We start from the raw sequence: 17,804 nt of genomic DNA on the forward strand, positions 1-17,804 counted from the left end.
ATGGAGATGCTGTATATGCTATTCTGTACTTACGTCTCATGATAATAACTAAACCAGCACCATGACAACTGAGTGAACTCTGTCTGCAAATGAAAGCATTGAGATCTGGCTGAAAGCTCTGGAAAATCTCAAGTAAGTGTGTCTTGTGCTAAGTAGTTTTTGTCAAAGTAAAAATCAAAGCTGTGACACCCCCAGAAAAGACTGGCATGTCAGATATACTTGTTTGTTTGATTGTTTTTGTATATATTTAATCTCACATGCGATATTTCTGAGTTATTTTTCATTTTGATAAGAATTTATTACATTGAACTTGAACTTGACAGACTAAACTCCCTAAACAGATACACTTGATTACATGTTGGTACCACTTTCTAATTAGGCATCGTTTATCAAGGGTTTATAAATTGCAACTAATGGCTTTATTAACGGTTAATAAATCATTTACTAATGCTTTTAAAATCAGTTATATGGTTGAACTTTTAGGTTGTCACTGTCTAATAAGTCAATAGCAAAAGGTCATCATTACTAAAGGGTTCTTATAATGATAATAATAATCCATTAAGTCTGTACTTATAAATGTTAATAAGTTAATAAATTCATTGTAGTTCAAGAAGGTCAGAGGACAAACGATCCATTGGAGGGTCCTCCTGATTAACTAAAGTAGTGACGGCAATTATGGCTCTCTGAAGGGAGCCGGATCTTATGGCTCCGTTCCTTTCCGAGAGCCGGCTCTTTCTGCTCCCCAACGGCTCTTCATTTCGAACCACTTCTGCTGGTCACTGCCTAAGTTACGTTCTTATTTGTTGCAAGAAATAAATATGCAAGATTCTTCATCTGCAATACATAGATTCATTCTGTCATATTGATGGTTAAAAAGTGCGATGTGTCAGCTCTCAGATGGGCGCCGGCTCCCATTGTTCGCGACCGACACATCACTGAAAGAGAGAGCTTAAAATATATAGGAACCGTCCTGCTGAAGGATGATAAACACCAACCTGGCAACCCAAACGTTCGTAATAAGGGCTTATATCTGATATATAAAGCACTATTGAATTATTTTTTATCCATTAATAAAACCATTAGTTATTGTTTATAAACCCTGTCTTAGAAAGTGCTGCTGAATTTTTTACTACAGCACCACAGTGGGGGTAAATCAGTAAATCAATCAATCATTAATACAACTCTGGAACATAAAAATCATCACCATGCCAGTCACTCAACTCTCCAGTCAACACCCGCCAACTGGGATTAACATATAGAAGTTTGAATAACATAGTGTGCTATAGAGCCTGTAATTTTCTTTCTTTTTATGTGCCATCAGTTGTGACAGAAACTATAACCTCCACCACCAGACTGACTTCTCTACCACCAAGTGAGTGTCTTTTTCTTCCAGTCATGCTTGCTTTAATTATCGGCAGTAAACTAAACTCAAAATACAGTAATTATAGCCGAGCAGTTCTAAAGGAAGTACCCGATGAGTAACAGCGTCTCCTTGTTTTGCTGTGTCTTCTCGTTGCTAGAGGGAACCAGCGGATCAAATCACAGGAATATGTCCAGCAGTGCTGGAGGGCTGGGCTTGGAGAAGAATGTCTTAACCCAGAACAGCAGTGGAACTTATTTCTCTTCATGTGAGGGCAAATTTCCACTCATGATCCAAAATTGGGAAGTTGTGGCTATGTGTTCAGACAAGTTTTGAGATGCTGCATGTTATATTTTTAACCCCTAGTAGAAAGAAACTAACTCTCATTTTGAGTACATGGTTAGTGAATCATAAACGTTTCACATCACTTGCAGTTTTTAAGAACTTCCAGACAGTGCTGGAGGAAGTATTCATATTCTTTACTCAAGTAATGTAGCAATACTCCATTACAAATAAAAGTCCTGCATGCTATGTTACTAAAGTAAAAGTGCGTAAGTGTTGTCAACAAAATGTACTTAAAGTAGCAAAAGTAAAAGTACTTAATGCAGAGAAATGAGAGAGTTTTACACCATCATATACTATTAGATTGATATTACTGATGCATTAATGTGTAAGTAGCATTTTACTGTTGTAGCTGGTCGAGGTGGAGCTAGTTGGGCAACATTTTATTTTACAGGTCCCACAGCCAGAGGTGGAGTGCAACTACATTTGTATGTTGTTGAGTAAAAAGTACATTTACTCAAGTACTGAACTGAAGTACAAATGTGAGGTACTTGTACTTTACTTGAGTATTATCTTTTCATGCAATTTATACTTCTACTCCACTACAATTTAGAGGGAAATATTTTAAGTTTTTACTCCAGTACAATTATATAGCTATAGCTACTGGTTTGTTATAGATTAAAATACCTGTATACAATTAGAGCTGACACAATTAGTTGAGAAACTATTCTGATGATCGGTTAAGTCAGTTTTCATGCAAAAATGCCAAACATTTAATGGTTCTAGCTTGTCAAATGTGTGGATTTATTGATTTTTCCTTGTAATTATTATTATTAATATTTAGTTTGTCCAATAGTCGGACAAAAGCAAGCAATGTGAAGGTGTCACTGTGGGCTCTGCGTAATTGTGACGGTATTTCTCACTATTTTCTGAAGTTTTACAAACCAAACAATCAATTACTCAAGAAAATAATCCACAGATTAATCGATAATGAAAATAATCATTAGCGGCAGCCCTATATAAAATAGTTAAAATCAGCTCCACCTCAACCAACTACAACAGTAAAATGCAGCTTATACATGAATGAATGAGTAATAATAATCAAATGATATAATATATAATAGTATAACAGTCACAGGGGCAGTTTTTCTGCATAGAGTACTTTTACTTTTGATACTTGAAGTACATTTCCTGATTACACTTACATACTTCATTACAAGACTTTTACTTATAATGAAGTATTTTTACAGTGTGGGATTTTACTTAAGTAAAGGATCTGAATACTTCCTCCACCATTGCCCATAGCTTCCTGTAATTTCATAGAAAGGAACTGATATGTAACTATAAATGCATCTGAAGGTTGTTGGGAAGAGCTGAGTAATGTAGTACTAATATAATCAGAATCAGAATCAGAATCAGAAATACTTTATTGATCTCTGAGGGGAAACTCTTTCATTTCAGCTGCTCAGCCGCTACTGTCAATGTACACTTGAGAACAGAAGGAATAGAAGTACTAAGCAAATCAAAATATAATACACTATAATACAGGTAAGATATATTAAATACAAAGTGGATATAAGTATAAAGCCAAAATAAGTTTAAGTACCAAGTGGATTTAGAGGTTGATAAGTATGTACGGTATAATACAATGTAATAATATAAGTACTAAGTAAAATGGACACAGTATTGAATTGGTACACTTACAGTAACCTAGATAGTCTTGTAGTCAGCGTACCGCAGGTCAGCTGAACGTGCAAAAATCTTAAATTTGTCTGCAGGTAAACAGTTCAATATATATGGAGAGTAAAGCTCACAATAATAAATCAACATTTACTTGGGTTTAAATGGATCAGTTTTTGCTGTTAAGATTGTTCCTTTATAGAAATTCCTCTGCAAATCAATGACGGTTTATAACACAACTAATTAAACTCAAATAATTGTCTTAGAACATTCATTGTCTATACTTTCCCTATAATATGTACTAAATTTCATAGATTTTTCCAGGAAATTCCTAGAAAATTATTAGCAAATAATGGCACTAATATCAACTACTGTGTATACTGTTGGTTAGTTTAATCAATAACAAAGCATCATACTCTCATCATGTGTTTCGTATGTAAAGTAACTACAGCTGTCAGATAAATGCAATGCAGTAAAATGTACATATTTCCCTCTGGAATGTAGTGTATAGAAAGTAGCATGAAATGGAAATACTCATGTAGCGTACAAGTACCTTAAATTTGTACTTGAGTAAAAGTACTTCCACCACTGCTTCTAGGTCACCTTCATGTGACTCAGGCATATTCCTGTTTGTGTATTTGCACTGTAGAGAGGAAATCAAAAATAACTCGCATGCATTATCCCTCCAGCCTCTGTAGGTTTGAACACCAGCAGCTACAGCTCCTCCTCAGGAGTTTACCTCGGAGGAGACTCCTCAGGAGGAGGCGATGGCGGGGGGAGCTACATAGACGGAGAAGGGTACGGAAGTGGAGGAGGAGGAGGCAGAGGCGGCGGCAGTTATGTTGTGAGCTCGGTGTCAAAGGTCAGGTCCAGCTCGTCGGGTGGTGCCAGGAGAGCACAGACTGCTGGCTCATCAGGAGGCCTGTCGCCAGGTTTCCGGGAGAGGAAGAACATATCCAGCCGCTCAGGAGGATATGATGGTAAGATCCTGTTAATAAAACAAGCACTGCTCAGTTGGCATCAAGGGTGCCTGAAACAGAAGCTTTAAAAGTGAAGGAAACGTTAGTGCACGAGGGTGCTGTCAATGTTTCTGCCACTATTGTGTTTTCTTCTAGGGAGTTCCAGTGCTAATTCCTCTCCAGAATTTACACGCAAAGATTATGGAAACTATTGTAAGTGAGAGAGACAGCTGTATGGGATTATATACCTTCTGATTATACAATATTTTCCAGCTTTATCCTCTTAATATGTCTGTGTGTGTATTTATGTTTTTTTCTTTTCAGGCTCCAGCACCACAAGAGGGAGGAGTGAAAGCAGAGGTATTCAGTAATAGTTTTTCCCCCCTCCTCCCTTCATTATTTCTGCACCATCTGACTCTGACTTTTATTAAATCAGGATTCCTTTGTCCATTGTGTGTGATTTTTTTTCCAGAGAGCGAGATCAGAGCCAGATTACAAAGTGCCTCTCCCACTGCCTGCAGATGTAAGACCACTATAGACACATTGATCCCTTTGCTGCTGGTTATGCAATTCCTCATAAAGCAACAAAGCATCTTTATTTGAGTGGGTTCAATCAAAGAACTGTTTGGATAGTGATAGATTTCTTGCTGCGGGGTTACTTTAGAGCAACATGTTTTTTTAATTATATTGCTGTCAAATGCTTAGGCTCAGTATATCACGCATAAGACACTCCTTCTCTTGAGGATCACTGGTTTGTTTGCATTGTGTTCTTGTTAAGGGGCAGATTTGTGGTGGCAACAATGGCACACATGAGTCACTGTGTGCAGCACCTCCCTTTTGAAGCAAAACAGTGGAGAGGCTTGAGTTTTACAGATGCTGAACGCTCCCTCTGCTGATTAAAGTGAATAACTGCTATTGTTTCATCCACATTCTTTAACAGTCATTCTGTGCCACCTTAACCCAACCTCAGCTGGGTCTCACATTGCTATGTTGCATTTTCTGTACTTGCAGCAGTGGTGGAAGAAGTATTTAGTACTTTTACTTAAGAAGAAATAGCAATCCAACAGCGTGGAATGCAATTAAGTACTTTTACTCAAGTATGCACTTAAGTACAATTTTGAAGTACTTATACTTTCCATTTTTATGCTACTTTATACTTCAAGTTCATTACATTTCAGGGGGAAATATTGTACTTTTTACTCCATTACATTTATTTAACAGATAATAGTTACTTTGAAGATCAAACTAACCAGCAGTATATAAAGTAATTAAAATTTGTGCCACCAGTTACAATATTAAAAGTAATGCATCAGTAATAATAATCCATTAATCATCAATCATCAAATATAATACGCCAACAGGGGCCGTTCTGCCTTTTTCTTTTATACTTCTATGCACATTTTTCTGCTAATACTTATGTACTTCTACATAAGTAAAATTGTGAATGCAGGACTTTTGCTTGTAATGGTGTATTTTTATAGTGTTCTATTGATACTTTTACTTAAGTAAAAAACCTCAATACTTCTTCCATCACTGATGAAAATAATCCATTAGTTACAAGTAAAAGTCATGCATTCAAACTTTTTACTCAAGTAAAGGAACACAAGTATTATCACTCACATACTTAAGTATTAGAAGTAAAAACACTTATCATGAACGCTAATGGATAGCATACAGATAAAGTAGCAGTAGAGAGCTATATTAAGCAAAAGCTAGCCTGTGAGATAGCCGCAGCTAGCCTTAGCTAAAACTAAAAGGTACAGTTACTTATTGACTTTCCCCTAGCTGTTATCTGTAATTTAAAAATATCCATTTTGATCAACTTACATTTTGGTAATTCAGTTAGTTGTTCCACATAACTAAATGAGGCAGTAGCTAAATTCAATCATGGTGGAGAAAAACCCCAAGCTAAACTCCTGAAGCTAAAAATAACTAGCTTAGCATCTTAACTTTTGACTCTAGTGAATTTCACATGATTTGGTGTGGTTAAGCTACCTTTAAATCACATGTATTAGCCTATATTGATTTCAATACAAATAAGTTGTACTCGGACAGACAGACACCTAGCACAACAGAGATACATTTAATTTCAAACAAACAGTACAATACTCTTTTACACCGTTTGCTTTCCAGCCTGAACATTTTAAACCCTTTTTTTCACTTTCACTGCTGTCCAGTAAATGTAAGTGAGTAAAAAGTACAATATTTGCTGTTGGAATTATAGACGTAGAATGAGATTAGAAGTACCTCAATTTTACTGAAGTACAGTACTTGAGTAAGTGTACACTACAACATTGACTTTCAGACTAAACTCACACACTTAAATGAATTTCTCAGAGATATTGCAGTATTATATTTGGTGAGCATTGTTTGTGCGACTGTGGTTTTGCAGGGACGGAGCTGGATGATGTGAAGAAGCTGCTGAAGGGACGCTCAAGCAGCGTCAGCCCCACTCGCTCCTCCAACACCTCCATCACCCTGCCTGTCCCTAAAAAGGCCTGCGTGGAAACCAAGACCATCTCTGTGGCCACTCAGTCAGGTATGTACCCTTACTCACACACACACACACACACACACAGACAGTACACTTTATCTCCTTCCCAAAGATATACTGTTTAAAATGGCCTCAGTTTGTGCCTCTCGTGTATCAACTTTACATTCAAGTCACAGAGCTAAGCATCTGTTTTCTGAAAGATAAATCCTTTGCGAACCCAGACGTTTAACAACACATACCACAGTTACAGTATTTCCAGAATCCTGAACCACTCTTCTTCATCTGGATCAAAAAATATTTTGTCTGCTGCGTGATAAAAATGACTCTCCTTGCTTATTTTAGACAGTATGAAAGTACAAAATAATTATATCAATACACATGAATATGCCTAACAATAAAACTTTTGGTTAGCGTTATACAAATCAAGCTCTGATCAGATCTGTCACATGTTTGTTACCATCTTTGTTTGAATTACAAAAGTTTGGAAACGGGTCACTTTCTTTTTCTATCCTGCATTGGAGAGAATATTTTTTGATTCAGATAGACAAAAAAAGTGTTGTTAAATTAACTTCTGGGTTTTTGAGGGATTTGTTGTTGTTTTTTTCCCCCCATAAAAACAGATGCTTGCCTCTGTGGCTCAACTGTAGTGATAAAACACGAGAGGCACAAACTGGAGTTAGGGTTAAATAAGAGACACTTTGCACTTTCTTGATTTTTCTCTTTGTGTCGTTTCTCTCCTGCAGGTTCATCTGCATTTAGCTCTGGAGTGAGATCAGGCCGGTTCCACACCATTGATACATCAGGCCTGTGTGATACCAGTCTGACAAATGGGCAGTTTGATACTAGTGCAAAATCAGGCCAGTATGATGTCACTCTGAAATCAGGCCCATATGATACTGGTTTGAAATCGGGCCAGTATGATGTTAGTCTGAAATCCGGACAGTTTGATACTGGTGTCAAATCAGGCCAGTTTGATACTGCTTTGAAATCAGGGCAGTATAACACCAGTGTGAGATCAGCACAGTATGATACCGGTGTGAGATCAGCACAGTATGATACCGGTGTGAGATCAGCCCAGTATGATACCGGTGTGAGATCAGCCCAGTATGATACCGGTGTGAGATCAGCCCAGTATGATACCGGTGTGAGATCAGCCCAGTATGATACCGGTGTGAGATCAGCCCAGTATGATACCGGTGTGAGAGCAGGCCAGTATGACACGCTGGACGCTACACTTCCATCTTTCTCTTGGTCCACCTCCACGCTGCCCTCCTCCTCCTCCACGGTGGTCGCTGGCAACGCCAGCAGCTACACATACCAGATCGGTACCAACAACATGCCGGGAGGATCCTCGCCGATCGGCCTCACCTCACCCTCGTCCTTGTCAGGTGAGACCAAACGTCTCTTGAAGGTGAAATGTGGTCTTGTTTGTAATGTAGTAAGGAAAGTTTTGGTGATGGTTTTGTACTGTGTATGGACATAAAAACACATAAATAAATAAACAAATATTCAAATGAGCAAACAAGCACACTCTGGTAAGTATTCAATAGTTTTTTAAAGTAGCCATTATTATTGTTTAATTAATCTGTGTCTGTTATCGTCAAAGCTAGGAAAAACAATATGCAGTGACACTCATCAACGTGATTTCCTGTCAAAAATTTTAGTATATGATTAATATACTAAATTTTTTATTATATTTAATTAATTTAGACAGAGTAGTTCTGTACACAAGGCTGAGATGTTTTTCTAAAATAAAATCTTAAAGTCTTAAACAATATCACACAGAGTGTTATCATAATCCTCATCATGCCAATCCTGAAGATCTATATCCTTGAGTCTTAGGTTAACCTGAAGATGAATGTATTCTGGATTGATCTCCACAGTTGTATCATAAATATAATAACACATTTGTAACCTTAGAAATACATTTTCACTGATATTTACTTTTGTCATACAGTTTCAGTAGCAAGTTAAAGTACACGATACATTTATTTGGGCACTACTCTTTAAATGAACCAAAAAATGTCATCATGCACATTTTTTACAATTCTAACTTATATCCCCCAACTTGCCAATTACAAGCAGTTACAGCTTCAAACAATGAGAATTTAATTTCGTCATTATAAATTGAATATTTTTGGATTATGGACAAAACAAGCAATTGCATAGACTTTTAATGTTTTTATTTTGTGTCAAGATTAAATTTAATGCTGAACACCATTTTGTCTATTTATGTCCATCCCCCATTTGTGCATTTTTTTCTTCTTTTCACTGATTTTATGTTATTTAATCAAATCAAGCCCTGCATCTCTGTTTCCAGTTTACGGCTTTCAGAATAATCTGGCTCCCACCTCTGCAAGTGTGCTCACCACAAGCGGAGCCAACGTAAACGCTAACCTAGGTGGTACGGCAGCATGTTTTCTGACAGTTTCCACAATATCTTGACACTATCAAACATTTTCATTCAATAGTAATACAAAATAGCACCTTTCTTATGTGACCATCTGTGTGTGTGTGTGTGTGTGTGTGTGCGTGTTCGTATTTACAGGTTATGGCGTTCAGAAGAACGTGTCAAATGGTGGTGGTGGTGTCGTCAGCACCGGAGTCTCTACAAGTATGTCTACAATAGTTTAAATTCCCCACAGTCACAGTCACAATAATTCCCAAACTTAAATGATTCCTGTCTTTTTTGTTGTTGTTAGCCACTAGATCCCAAACTGATGACACATATAAGAAAGACTATAAGTTCCTGATCTCTGAAAAGGAGAACGTTCCAGCCAAGAGGGACGCAGAAATGCTCATTTTGGCTAAAGACAGCGGGAAGCAGTTCACCAGCAGCAGCAGCGTTCATATAGGAGGAGGTGAGTGAGCTACTTACTGCCTCCTTCTAGAGTAACACTTTTCTCTCAGCGTGATAGAGTTTCTCAACTTTTTCTGGCCCCAACATTCCCACGACCACAGCAAGTCCTAAAAACTATTTATACAATATACAACTATTCTATTTTAAATAATAGCATACCATGCAACCTTGATACCGGCCACTTTGACATGACGTTAATGGACGTGAAGTCGTGATTGTGATTGTATTATCATACCATACATACTTATCATCAACCGGTAATCCACTTTGTACTTTACACTTATTTTAATTTTATACTTATACCCACTTGGTACTTAATTTATCTGACCTGTATTATAGTGTATTATATTTTTTGCATAGTGCTTGTATTCCTGTGTGCACTGATGTGACAGTGAGCAGCTGTAACAAAAGAGTTTCCCCTCGGGGATCAATAAAGTATTTCTGAAATTGTAAACTATAATAATTTTAGCCTCTGGATCTGCACAATCCTTATACCCCATCTCAACATCGATCCTACATTTCTGTTTCTTAACAAAAAAGCCAAAATATAGTGAAGTGAATTTGAATTTACCTTTAAAAGTGTTTCTAATGGTTAGCTTTCACTTTAATCAGATCCGGAACTGAAGTACTATCACCTTTAAAAGTATTTGTCATGGTGACCCTCTACAAGCAGACCAACTTTACTCGGGTTATCAACACTCACTATTGTTTCTTCTTCTGTCTTTAAAATGTAGATATTTGTTTAATTGCGTACATACTTATTTTTATTTCATGTCTCTTTACTTTTTGTCTTTGTTGGTATAGGTTAAAGCCCTCTCTGTGTTGTGTATAATTGTACTGTATAATACGTATTGACTATCATATTTTGATGTTGTGTGTCGTCTCACTGTTTAAGAGCTGTGTTTTCTTTACTTCTTGTTAAACACAACAAATACAATAAAAGTAGTTTTTTTTAAACATTTTTAATTTTACAGGGTCGCTATCAGGAGATTCAATTAAGAAAGAGAAGCTTATTTCAAGCTACACTGAGACGATGCCACTGAAGACGGAGACAGGCAACTCTTACTGTAAGTGGTCATTAAAAACATCTCTAAGAATAAAAAATTACTTTGATTACGAAAATAAATTATTGATGTTTATTTATTCCTTCATCAGATGGATCATCTGGAGTTGTAATGAAAGACAAAGCCACCTATGCAGGTATTTTTCATTGCATGGATGTTGATATTTACATGATGACGAATATTTTAGTGTTTGAACGTGAGGATTTTATTCTTTACTCTCCGTTTTTCAGAGATTCACAGGGACAGCGGCATCTTCGGAGGTGGAGGACTATGCTGCTGCTCCGACGCGTGTTGCTCCTGGTGGAAATGGCTGCTGGGTCTTCTCCTCCTCTCCCTGCTCCTACTGGGACTCCTGTTCGGGCTCATTGCACTGGGTAAGGTCGGCTCATACAACACAATGAGATTTAATAGGGAAAAATAAAAATCTTCCCAAAGATAAAACCTCGGACATCATGAGATACTCTCTGGAGCTGCCCTGCAATGAAGTGCCTGGGAGTGACTTTTTTTCAACCAATAAAATGTGTGTTTCAGCTTTTACAGGCTGGTGAGCATTATTTCACTGTGCTGCTAAGAGCCGTGAGACAGTAAATGTACTCCTTTCCCTGGAAACTTGATCTCTGGGTACTGTTCCGCTGCCATAAAGTCGGTCTGGCATTCATTGTCAGTTGTGCAGCTCCAGAAATTGTTGCTTGATGACATCAGGGGCTCCAGTTTATTTTCATGCAGCAAGAGAGTTGTTGGTGTGGATTTATCCTGATAAAAACGTGATAAAAAAGAACCTGTAATAACATTTGCAACCCTTATTTGAGGTATATTTTTACTTGTATGCCATGTGTACACCAAAACCTGTTGAGCAGTTACTGACTGATCATCTGATTCTGTAGATCCTGTACAGTACGTAGCGTATATTTACTGTCTTCAGGTTAAGTTTTGTATTATTGTCAGAAAGTACACAATGTTCAACTGTCAGTGTAACTACACTCTTTGGGTAGGTTAAAGGTAGATCCAATAAACCTTTATATTTTGAGGTTTTTGTTATATTTCTTCAGTTACATATGTCAACACCACATTACACATTAAGTTAAATATGAATTGAATAGTAACACGTTTGTGAACTTGTGAGTGATAACTCACTCAAATCTTAACACACAGACACATTGACATATTTTTAGATTCAGTGCGACACACACTTTCCGAGGACATCATTATCATTATGTCCAATAGAAATAAACATCCAAAAATCTGCTTAGAAAGCATAGAAAAAGACACTCCTTACAACTCCAGAATTTGCCTGAGAATCATCACGTTTTTTAACTTTCTATAGTATCAAAGTAATCCAGTGATAGTTGTCTGTACATACATCGGCATACTTTTAATGCTGCCAATTTGCCAAAATGTAAACAAATATAGGCTAAAAGTTGTAGCCCACAGCTAATTTACTGACTCCATGGCAACATATTTCCTGTTGGGCAGTTGTCAGACTTTGCTCTGTACCAAAGTTGTCATACTTAACATGGTTTCCTGAGTGATCTGACAAAAGAGATAGGTTGTGTTACTTTGACTGTTTGGCTTTAGCTAATGAGATTTTGGCATTTTGTGGTGGGAAAAGGTTAGCGGCTACTGAACTACAGAACAGGCGTACAGATGACTATGACTAGAATTAAAAGAAAGGCTTAATGAGGGTAGTAGTGAACTACAAGATAATTGTATGTCCATTAATTTACACACTGATGTTAACATTAACCTACACATTAAGTAATGAGGATTTGGGTTCTTGACTTTGATCTGTGATCACATCTGTATCTAGTCATTTACTTTGCACCCTGTATGCGCATCTTACCAAACTGTGATGTTACTTTCTCAGCTGAGGATGTGAGAAAGCTGAAGAATCGAGTGGCTACCCTGGAGGCTGAGTCAGTCGCCAATGCTCGTACCAGCCGGCTGTCAAGTTCCTCCAATGACATCACCTATGTGGGCGGTGGAGGTACCGGTGACAGTGACAACACGCTACACCTGGGCGCTGGAGGTGGAGACCCCAAAACACGAATCGGGATCGCGGCTGGTGCTGGTGGCTCCACCAGTGGCAATGGCATTGATGTTGGAACTGGAGGTGGTGCTAGTGGGTCCAGCAGGGCCAGTGCTGGAGGTGCTGGAGGTGCTGGCACCAGCTCCAGTGGCGCCGACAGTGCTAGTGGTACCAGTTTCGGTGGCGGTGGCGGCAGTGCTGGTGGTACCAGTTTGGGTGGTGGCTCTGGCCTCGGAACTGGTGTGAGTGGAGGATACATAGAAACTAGTTCTCTTCAGATGACGATCCAGCAAATGTTAAGAGCTGAAATGCAATCACAGGCATTCAGAGGTACTGCACATATATACCGACTACATGAATACACTTACACGCACACACACACACACACACACACACACAGTAAGTTCATTGAACTGTTGTTTTCTGTCTCAGGTTTCCTAGCATCGTCAGTGCAGGGAGAGAGAGGCCTGCCTGGACCTAAAGGTGAAATCCAAAGATTATTTCTTTCATAAAATCTAAACAGAAACCTTTTTAAAAAAAAGTTAATCAATATGAGTCTTGTTTAATTTATATTAATTTATGTTTATTTTTTATTCTTTTCAGGGGACACTGGATCTAAAGGTCAGGAAGAAAAATCACTTACTGCTAGTAATCGTTTTCAGATATTTCAGTTGTAGTTCTGTTGGTCTATTGTATTTCTTTATGATATGCATACTCTCATCATAATCAAATGTATGTTTTACGTCACAGGAGATTCTGGTTTCCCTGGACTTCCAGGTGAGGAATGATGACTAACTCATTTCCATGAGTCATTACCAGTATTTTATGTTTTCTTAAGACTATCATGTGGCACCATAATGTCATTTTACTGACTGTGACCTTTGACCTCAGGTGCTCCAGGAGCGATGGGACATGCAGGCCCTGAGGGTCCGAAAGGACAGAAAGGAAACCAAGGTACAGTGAACGCTTCAGTTCAAACTACATGATACAAGTACACTGCTTAGCTTATTTACTGTGGGTCATTATCTGAATGTAAAATGTCTGATCAGGTGATCATGGACTGGATGGACCGCCAGGTATCAGGGGTCGCGAGGGCCCAGCTGGCCCCAGAGGTGAGGCAGGACCTTCAGGCTTTGGAGTGAAAGGTGAAAGAGGTACAGCTCAAATTCCCAGCAGTAACAGAACTTTCTTAGTGTTACCTAGTTTATCTAGATTGTGTCACTACAGGATCTCGTGTGTTTGGTTTATGCAGGTGCTCCTGGAGATCCTGGGGTTCCTGGGCCTGTGGGATCTGTCGGACCAAAAGGTGAGATCATTGAACATAACCTCCTTCTCCCTTATTTTTCAAAATAAAAGACAAACAAAAACATCTTACTGTCTAGTGTTTTTACATCAAAATACTGTTGGTTTTAGTTGCTGACAAAAGGTGCAGTTTATTACCTTCTGGTGTATGAACTACAAACAGCACCAGGTGGCAGCAAAGAGTCAGTTTGCAAATAAAGCCTCTAAATTGTTCAGTGAAACACAAACAAGATCTCTACCTTCATGTAGACACATACAGTAATTAAGAATAAAAATGCCTCAAATGATGGGAAATAAAATATATTCCATTTTTGTATTAAATTCCTGCTGCTTCTTCTTGGAAAACACCATATGACGGACGTTTGAGTACATGTTGGGTGTGTTTACTTAAATTATAAGCACACCAACAGCATTAATTCCCCACTTCAGTAGCACCAATGCTTTGCAATAATATGTTCTGTGTCCCACCCCTCCTCATAAATAAAACTTCAGCCTTTAACTTTCTGTCATCCTAAACTTCACTATGCCATTCCTTTTGTCCTGTTTATAATAGGAAAAGTAACCAATTTAAAGATCAAATTAATGAAGAAAGACACTCACAAAGGGCTGTTTAATTGTGACTTTAAAGATAATGAAACTTTTGTAACACTTTGTATGCCTATATATGCATTTATGTATAAGTACACATATATCTCTCCTATCTTTCCTGATGTATTAATGTAAATACTTATTGGGCTTCACTGTATTAACAACACAGTTTTATTTATATATTTATTTATAATTCTTTTTTAAAATTAGAATTTAATTTTATTTATTTATTTTCTCTTGTTCTGCTGTATTATAATTCTATAACAGTTCAAATATGATGAATTGGGGGTTACGAACCCAGCATGGATATACTCAATTCATTTCAGTCGGTGAAGTATAAAGTGCAATTTCATTGCAAATTTTAGGATCACTGAGTTGTCAATTCCCAGTTTTACACTGTTGTCTGTGTCAATTCTTAATACCAATGTTAGTTTTTTGTTTAATTGTTTGTTCTGCATAATTATTAAGGTGTCCAAAGGCTTTTATAATGTTGTAGTTTTCCTTTCTAATAATTATTAATCTTTGCTCTAGGCGCACCTGGAGTTCCTGGGCTTTCTGGGCCACCAGGTCAGTTTCTCCCTGATGTCATTCATGTGGAGCAATGCAGTGATTCCAGAAACACCTGCTGAGTTTAATATTATCTCAAATTTACCAGCACCAACTGAAAATACTGTTAGCAGTGCCTTGACTTAATTCCTGGCATTTGTTTTGTTATAGGTCAACCAGGTCCTCAGGGTTTCCGTGGCGAGACAGGGTCACCTGGGTCTAAAGGCAGGTTACATGGACATTTGTTCCATTGCTAAATACAGTGAAATAGTTAATTTAGTTTATTTTATATTCTATAATGTTACTCACCCTCACTCTTCTCACTCTGCAGGTGACAGAGGGCTTGCTGGATTTCAAGGACTTAAAGGTTTGTTAACTACGTCAGGTTTTTATAGGACTTGTGGGATCAGTGAATGTTTCTAACCATAGTTTAATTAATGTTTATTTTAGGTGAACCTGGGGACAAAGGTCTCAGAGGTCTGCCAGGTCAGTACAGCTTTGTGAATTAAACTATATTTCACGCTAAAAAAAAACTGGCATGATATGTACTCTGTGCAGTTTCCTGATCCACTTGTCCCACTCCTCAGGTGATTCTGGTTTACCAGGTCCTCCGGGGCCAGCTGGAGAGAAAGGACCCAAAGGGTCAATGGGTGAGTCACAGGAGCTCCATCCTCAGATAATTAATTGATTCTCAGACACTCAGATTGAAGAAGATTGTATTGTGCTTCTGAACTACAACAACAATTTGATATTTTGGGAAATTTGCTTTCTGGCAGAGAATTAGATGAAAAGATTAATAATACTTTCATATCTGTCCATTAAATATGAAGCTACAGCCAACAGCCTGTTAGCTTAGCTTAGCACAAAGACTGGAAACAGTTGGAAACAGCTAACCTGGCTCTGTGTAAAGGTAACAAAATTCCCCCACCAGCACCTCTAATGCGCACTAATAAACATGTTATATCTTGTTTGTTTAATCCGTACAAGCAGTGACTTCCTGGAGTTTCTGCTGGTTGCCTGGAAACTGCTCAAAATGCTTACTATGACTTTAATGTGACTTGATTGCGACGAATTAAGATGATGAGTGTGACCATAACAAAAATTGCACCCATCCAAGATAACAGAAAAGCACTCGTATAATCATTATTATTATGTCTTTTTGTTTTAAAGAATTTTAATTATATATTTCAAAAATGACTAATTAAAGAAACTAATTAACTTTATAGCTCACTTATCTTTGTTGTTATTGGTAATGTGTGAAATCATTACAAATGATTTCGATGTGGCAGTAACAAGTGTATTAAATAACATACTCCACCAGGGGGCAGCAGAGAAACCCCCCCCCCACCCCCCCACCCCCACCCCCACCCACTGTTCATTGAAGGAATAATAGATACTGAAAAAAACTATTTCAATAAAAGTTTGTTTTTTAGTGACTTGATTGATGACGTGATTGATATCCAATATAATATTTGGGTTTCTTTTTCTTTTTATGTCATCAGGGTTGTCTGGACTTGATGGTGCAAAAGGGTCAAGAGGTAAATGAGTCATAATGCATTACAGATACACCTATTTAAATATTATTTTAATATGCACAAGGATGTAATATTGGAGATTACACTCAAGAATGTATGAAGCTAAAAACAAGGCTTTTCTTCCTCTTCCTGAACATTTAGTATTTCAGCCATCATAAATTATATTTTCATTTTTGGCCCTCAGGTGACCAAGGACCTGCTGGGCCCCCTGGACTCAGAGGTCCTGCTGGGCCTCCTGGAGATAACGGACTTCCAGGTAGACTGAGCCTGATGTCACTCTTATGAAACTTGATCTTTATTAGCTTAACATTATCATCGGTGGATAATATGATAAGCTATATTCATAATATCTCCCCCTCTCTAGGAACACCTGGGCTTCAAGGACCACCAGGTACAACTCTATTATTACTACAACACACATTGTTGTTTCATTATTCATTTTGCAGCTTGCTGTAAATTCTTTGCTTTTAATGCTCTCAACACTAAAAATGTACTGACGTCTTGCTTTTAGGAATACCAGGGAATCCAGGACAACCTGGCTCCAAAGGTACCAGGCTACTGTGTCAACTTCAGCTCCCTTGAGGGCCTCCTGCAGCAGAAAAATATAATGTTTTGTGCTGTTAATCTGTGCATCTGATGTAACCTGTGTCTGTCTGTTTTAGGTGAAACAGGTGAACCAGGAAGAATCATCAATGCAGGTAATAGAACATGATAAAACATATATTTGAACATGTTATTGATTAGACTGTAGTTTAAGGATATCTGACCGTCACTTTTATTTTCCAGCTGGCTCCGCTTCTGTTGGCATCCCAGGACCACCTGGGCCTGCTGGTCCTCCCGGCCCTGCTGGACCTCCAGGATTATCAGGTCTGACCCTTGACAGCCCAGAAAGTAGCCAGATGATCTTGCATCTCAGCCCTGAATGATTGCACCATATCACTAATAACTATACTTAATCACTGTCATACTGGTAACGTTAGTCTTCATATGTCTTGATTCACCTCCTCAGGTCCCATTGGCCCTGCTGGTCTGCCTGGCCAAGCTGGTAGGTCATCACGCTGTTTTGCTCCCAAATGAAGCTCTTTAGATTGGATATGCAGCCCTCAGA

General features: G+C 38.1%; 1 protein-coding gene across 5 annotated transcripts in view; it reads left to right on the plus strand.

Moving 5' to 3' along the window:
• col17a1b (collagen, type XVII, alpha 1b) overlaps positions 1 to 17,804 on the plus strand; it is a 28,655-nt gene that overhangs the window by 3,144 nt on the left and 7,707 nt on the right. For 2 of the 5 annotated variants that reach the window (XM_044215376.1, XM_044215380.1), the window contains 33 exons: positions 1,322 to 1,372; positions 1,521 to 1,628; positions 4,012 to 4,302; positions 4,438 to 4,494; positions 4,606 to 4,641; positions 4,754 to 4,804; positions 6,674 to 6,820; positions 7,519 to 8,163; positions 9,096 to 9,179; positions 9,324 to 9,389; positions 9,478 to 9,636; positions 10,610 to 10,702; positions 10,791 to 10,835; positions 10,930 to 11,073; positions 12,564 to 13,055; positions 13,158 to 13,208; positions 13,329 to 13,346; positions 13,476 to 13,502; positions 13,617 to 13,679; positions 13,775 to 13,879; positions 13,978 to 14,031; positions 15,147 to 15,182; positions 15,333 to 15,386; positions 15,493 to 15,528; positions 15,612 to 15,647; positions 15,749 to 15,811; positions 16,664 to 16,699; positions 16,881 to 16,952; positions 17,061 to 17,087; positions 17,208 to 17,243; positions 17,359 to 17,394; positions 17,483 to 17,563; positions 17,706 to 17,741. In XM_044215376.1, the coding sequence (XP_044071311.1) occupies positions 1,322 to 1,372; positions 1,521 to 1,628; positions 4,012 to 4,302; positions 4,438 to 4,494; positions 4,606 to 4,641; positions 4,754 to 4,804; positions 6,674 to 6,820; positions 7,519 to 8,163; positions 9,096 to 9,179; positions 9,324 to 9,389; positions 9,478 to 9,636; positions 10,610 to 10,702; positions 10,791 to 10,835; positions 10,930 to 11,073; positions 12,564 to 13,055; positions 13,158 to 13,208; positions 13,329 to 13,346; positions 13,476 to 13,502; positions 13,617 to 13,679; positions 13,775 to 13,879; positions 13,978 to 14,031; positions 15,147 to 15,182; positions 15,333 to 15,386; positions 15,493 to 15,528; positions 15,612 to 15,647; positions 15,749 to 15,811; positions 16,664 to 16,699; positions 16,881 to 16,952; positions 17,061 to 17,087; positions 17,208 to 17,243; positions 17,359 to 17,394; positions 17,483 to 17,563; positions 17,706 to 17,741 (3,336 nt within the window). The remainder of the gene's footprint in view (positions 1 to 1,321; positions 1,373 to 1,520; positions 1,629 to 4,011; positions 4,303 to 4,437; positions 4,495 to 4,605; positions 4,642 to 4,753; positions 4,805 to 6,673; positions 6,821 to 7,518; positions 8,164 to 9,095; positions 9,180 to 9,323; positions 9,390 to 9,477; positions 9,637 to 10,609; positions 10,703 to 10,790; positions 10,836 to 10,929; positions 11,074 to 12,563; positions 13,056 to 13,157; positions 13,209 to 13,328; positions 13,347 to 13,475; positions 13,503 to 13,616; positions 13,680 to 13,774; positions 13,880 to 13,977; positions 14,032 to 15,146; positions 15,183 to 15,332; positions 15,387 to 15,492; positions 15,529 to 15,611; positions 15,648 to 15,748; positions 15,812 to 16,663; positions 16,700 to 16,880; positions 16,953 to 17,060; positions 17,088 to 17,207; positions 17,244 to 17,358; positions 17,395 to 17,482; positions 17,564 to 17,705; positions 17,742 to 17,804) is intronic. The other 3 variants (XM_044215378.1, XM_044215377.1, XM_044215379.1) reach the window with 3 other exon arrangements.

This window comes from Siniperca chuatsi, linkage group LG11 (assembly GCF_020085105.1).
Source record: "Siniperca chuatsi isolate FFG_IHB_CAS linkage group LG11, ASM2008510v1, whole genome shotgun sequence".
Classification (NCBI taxonomy): Eukaryota; Metazoa; Chordata; class Actinopteri; order Centrarchiformes; family Sinipercidae; genus Siniperca; species Siniperca chuatsi.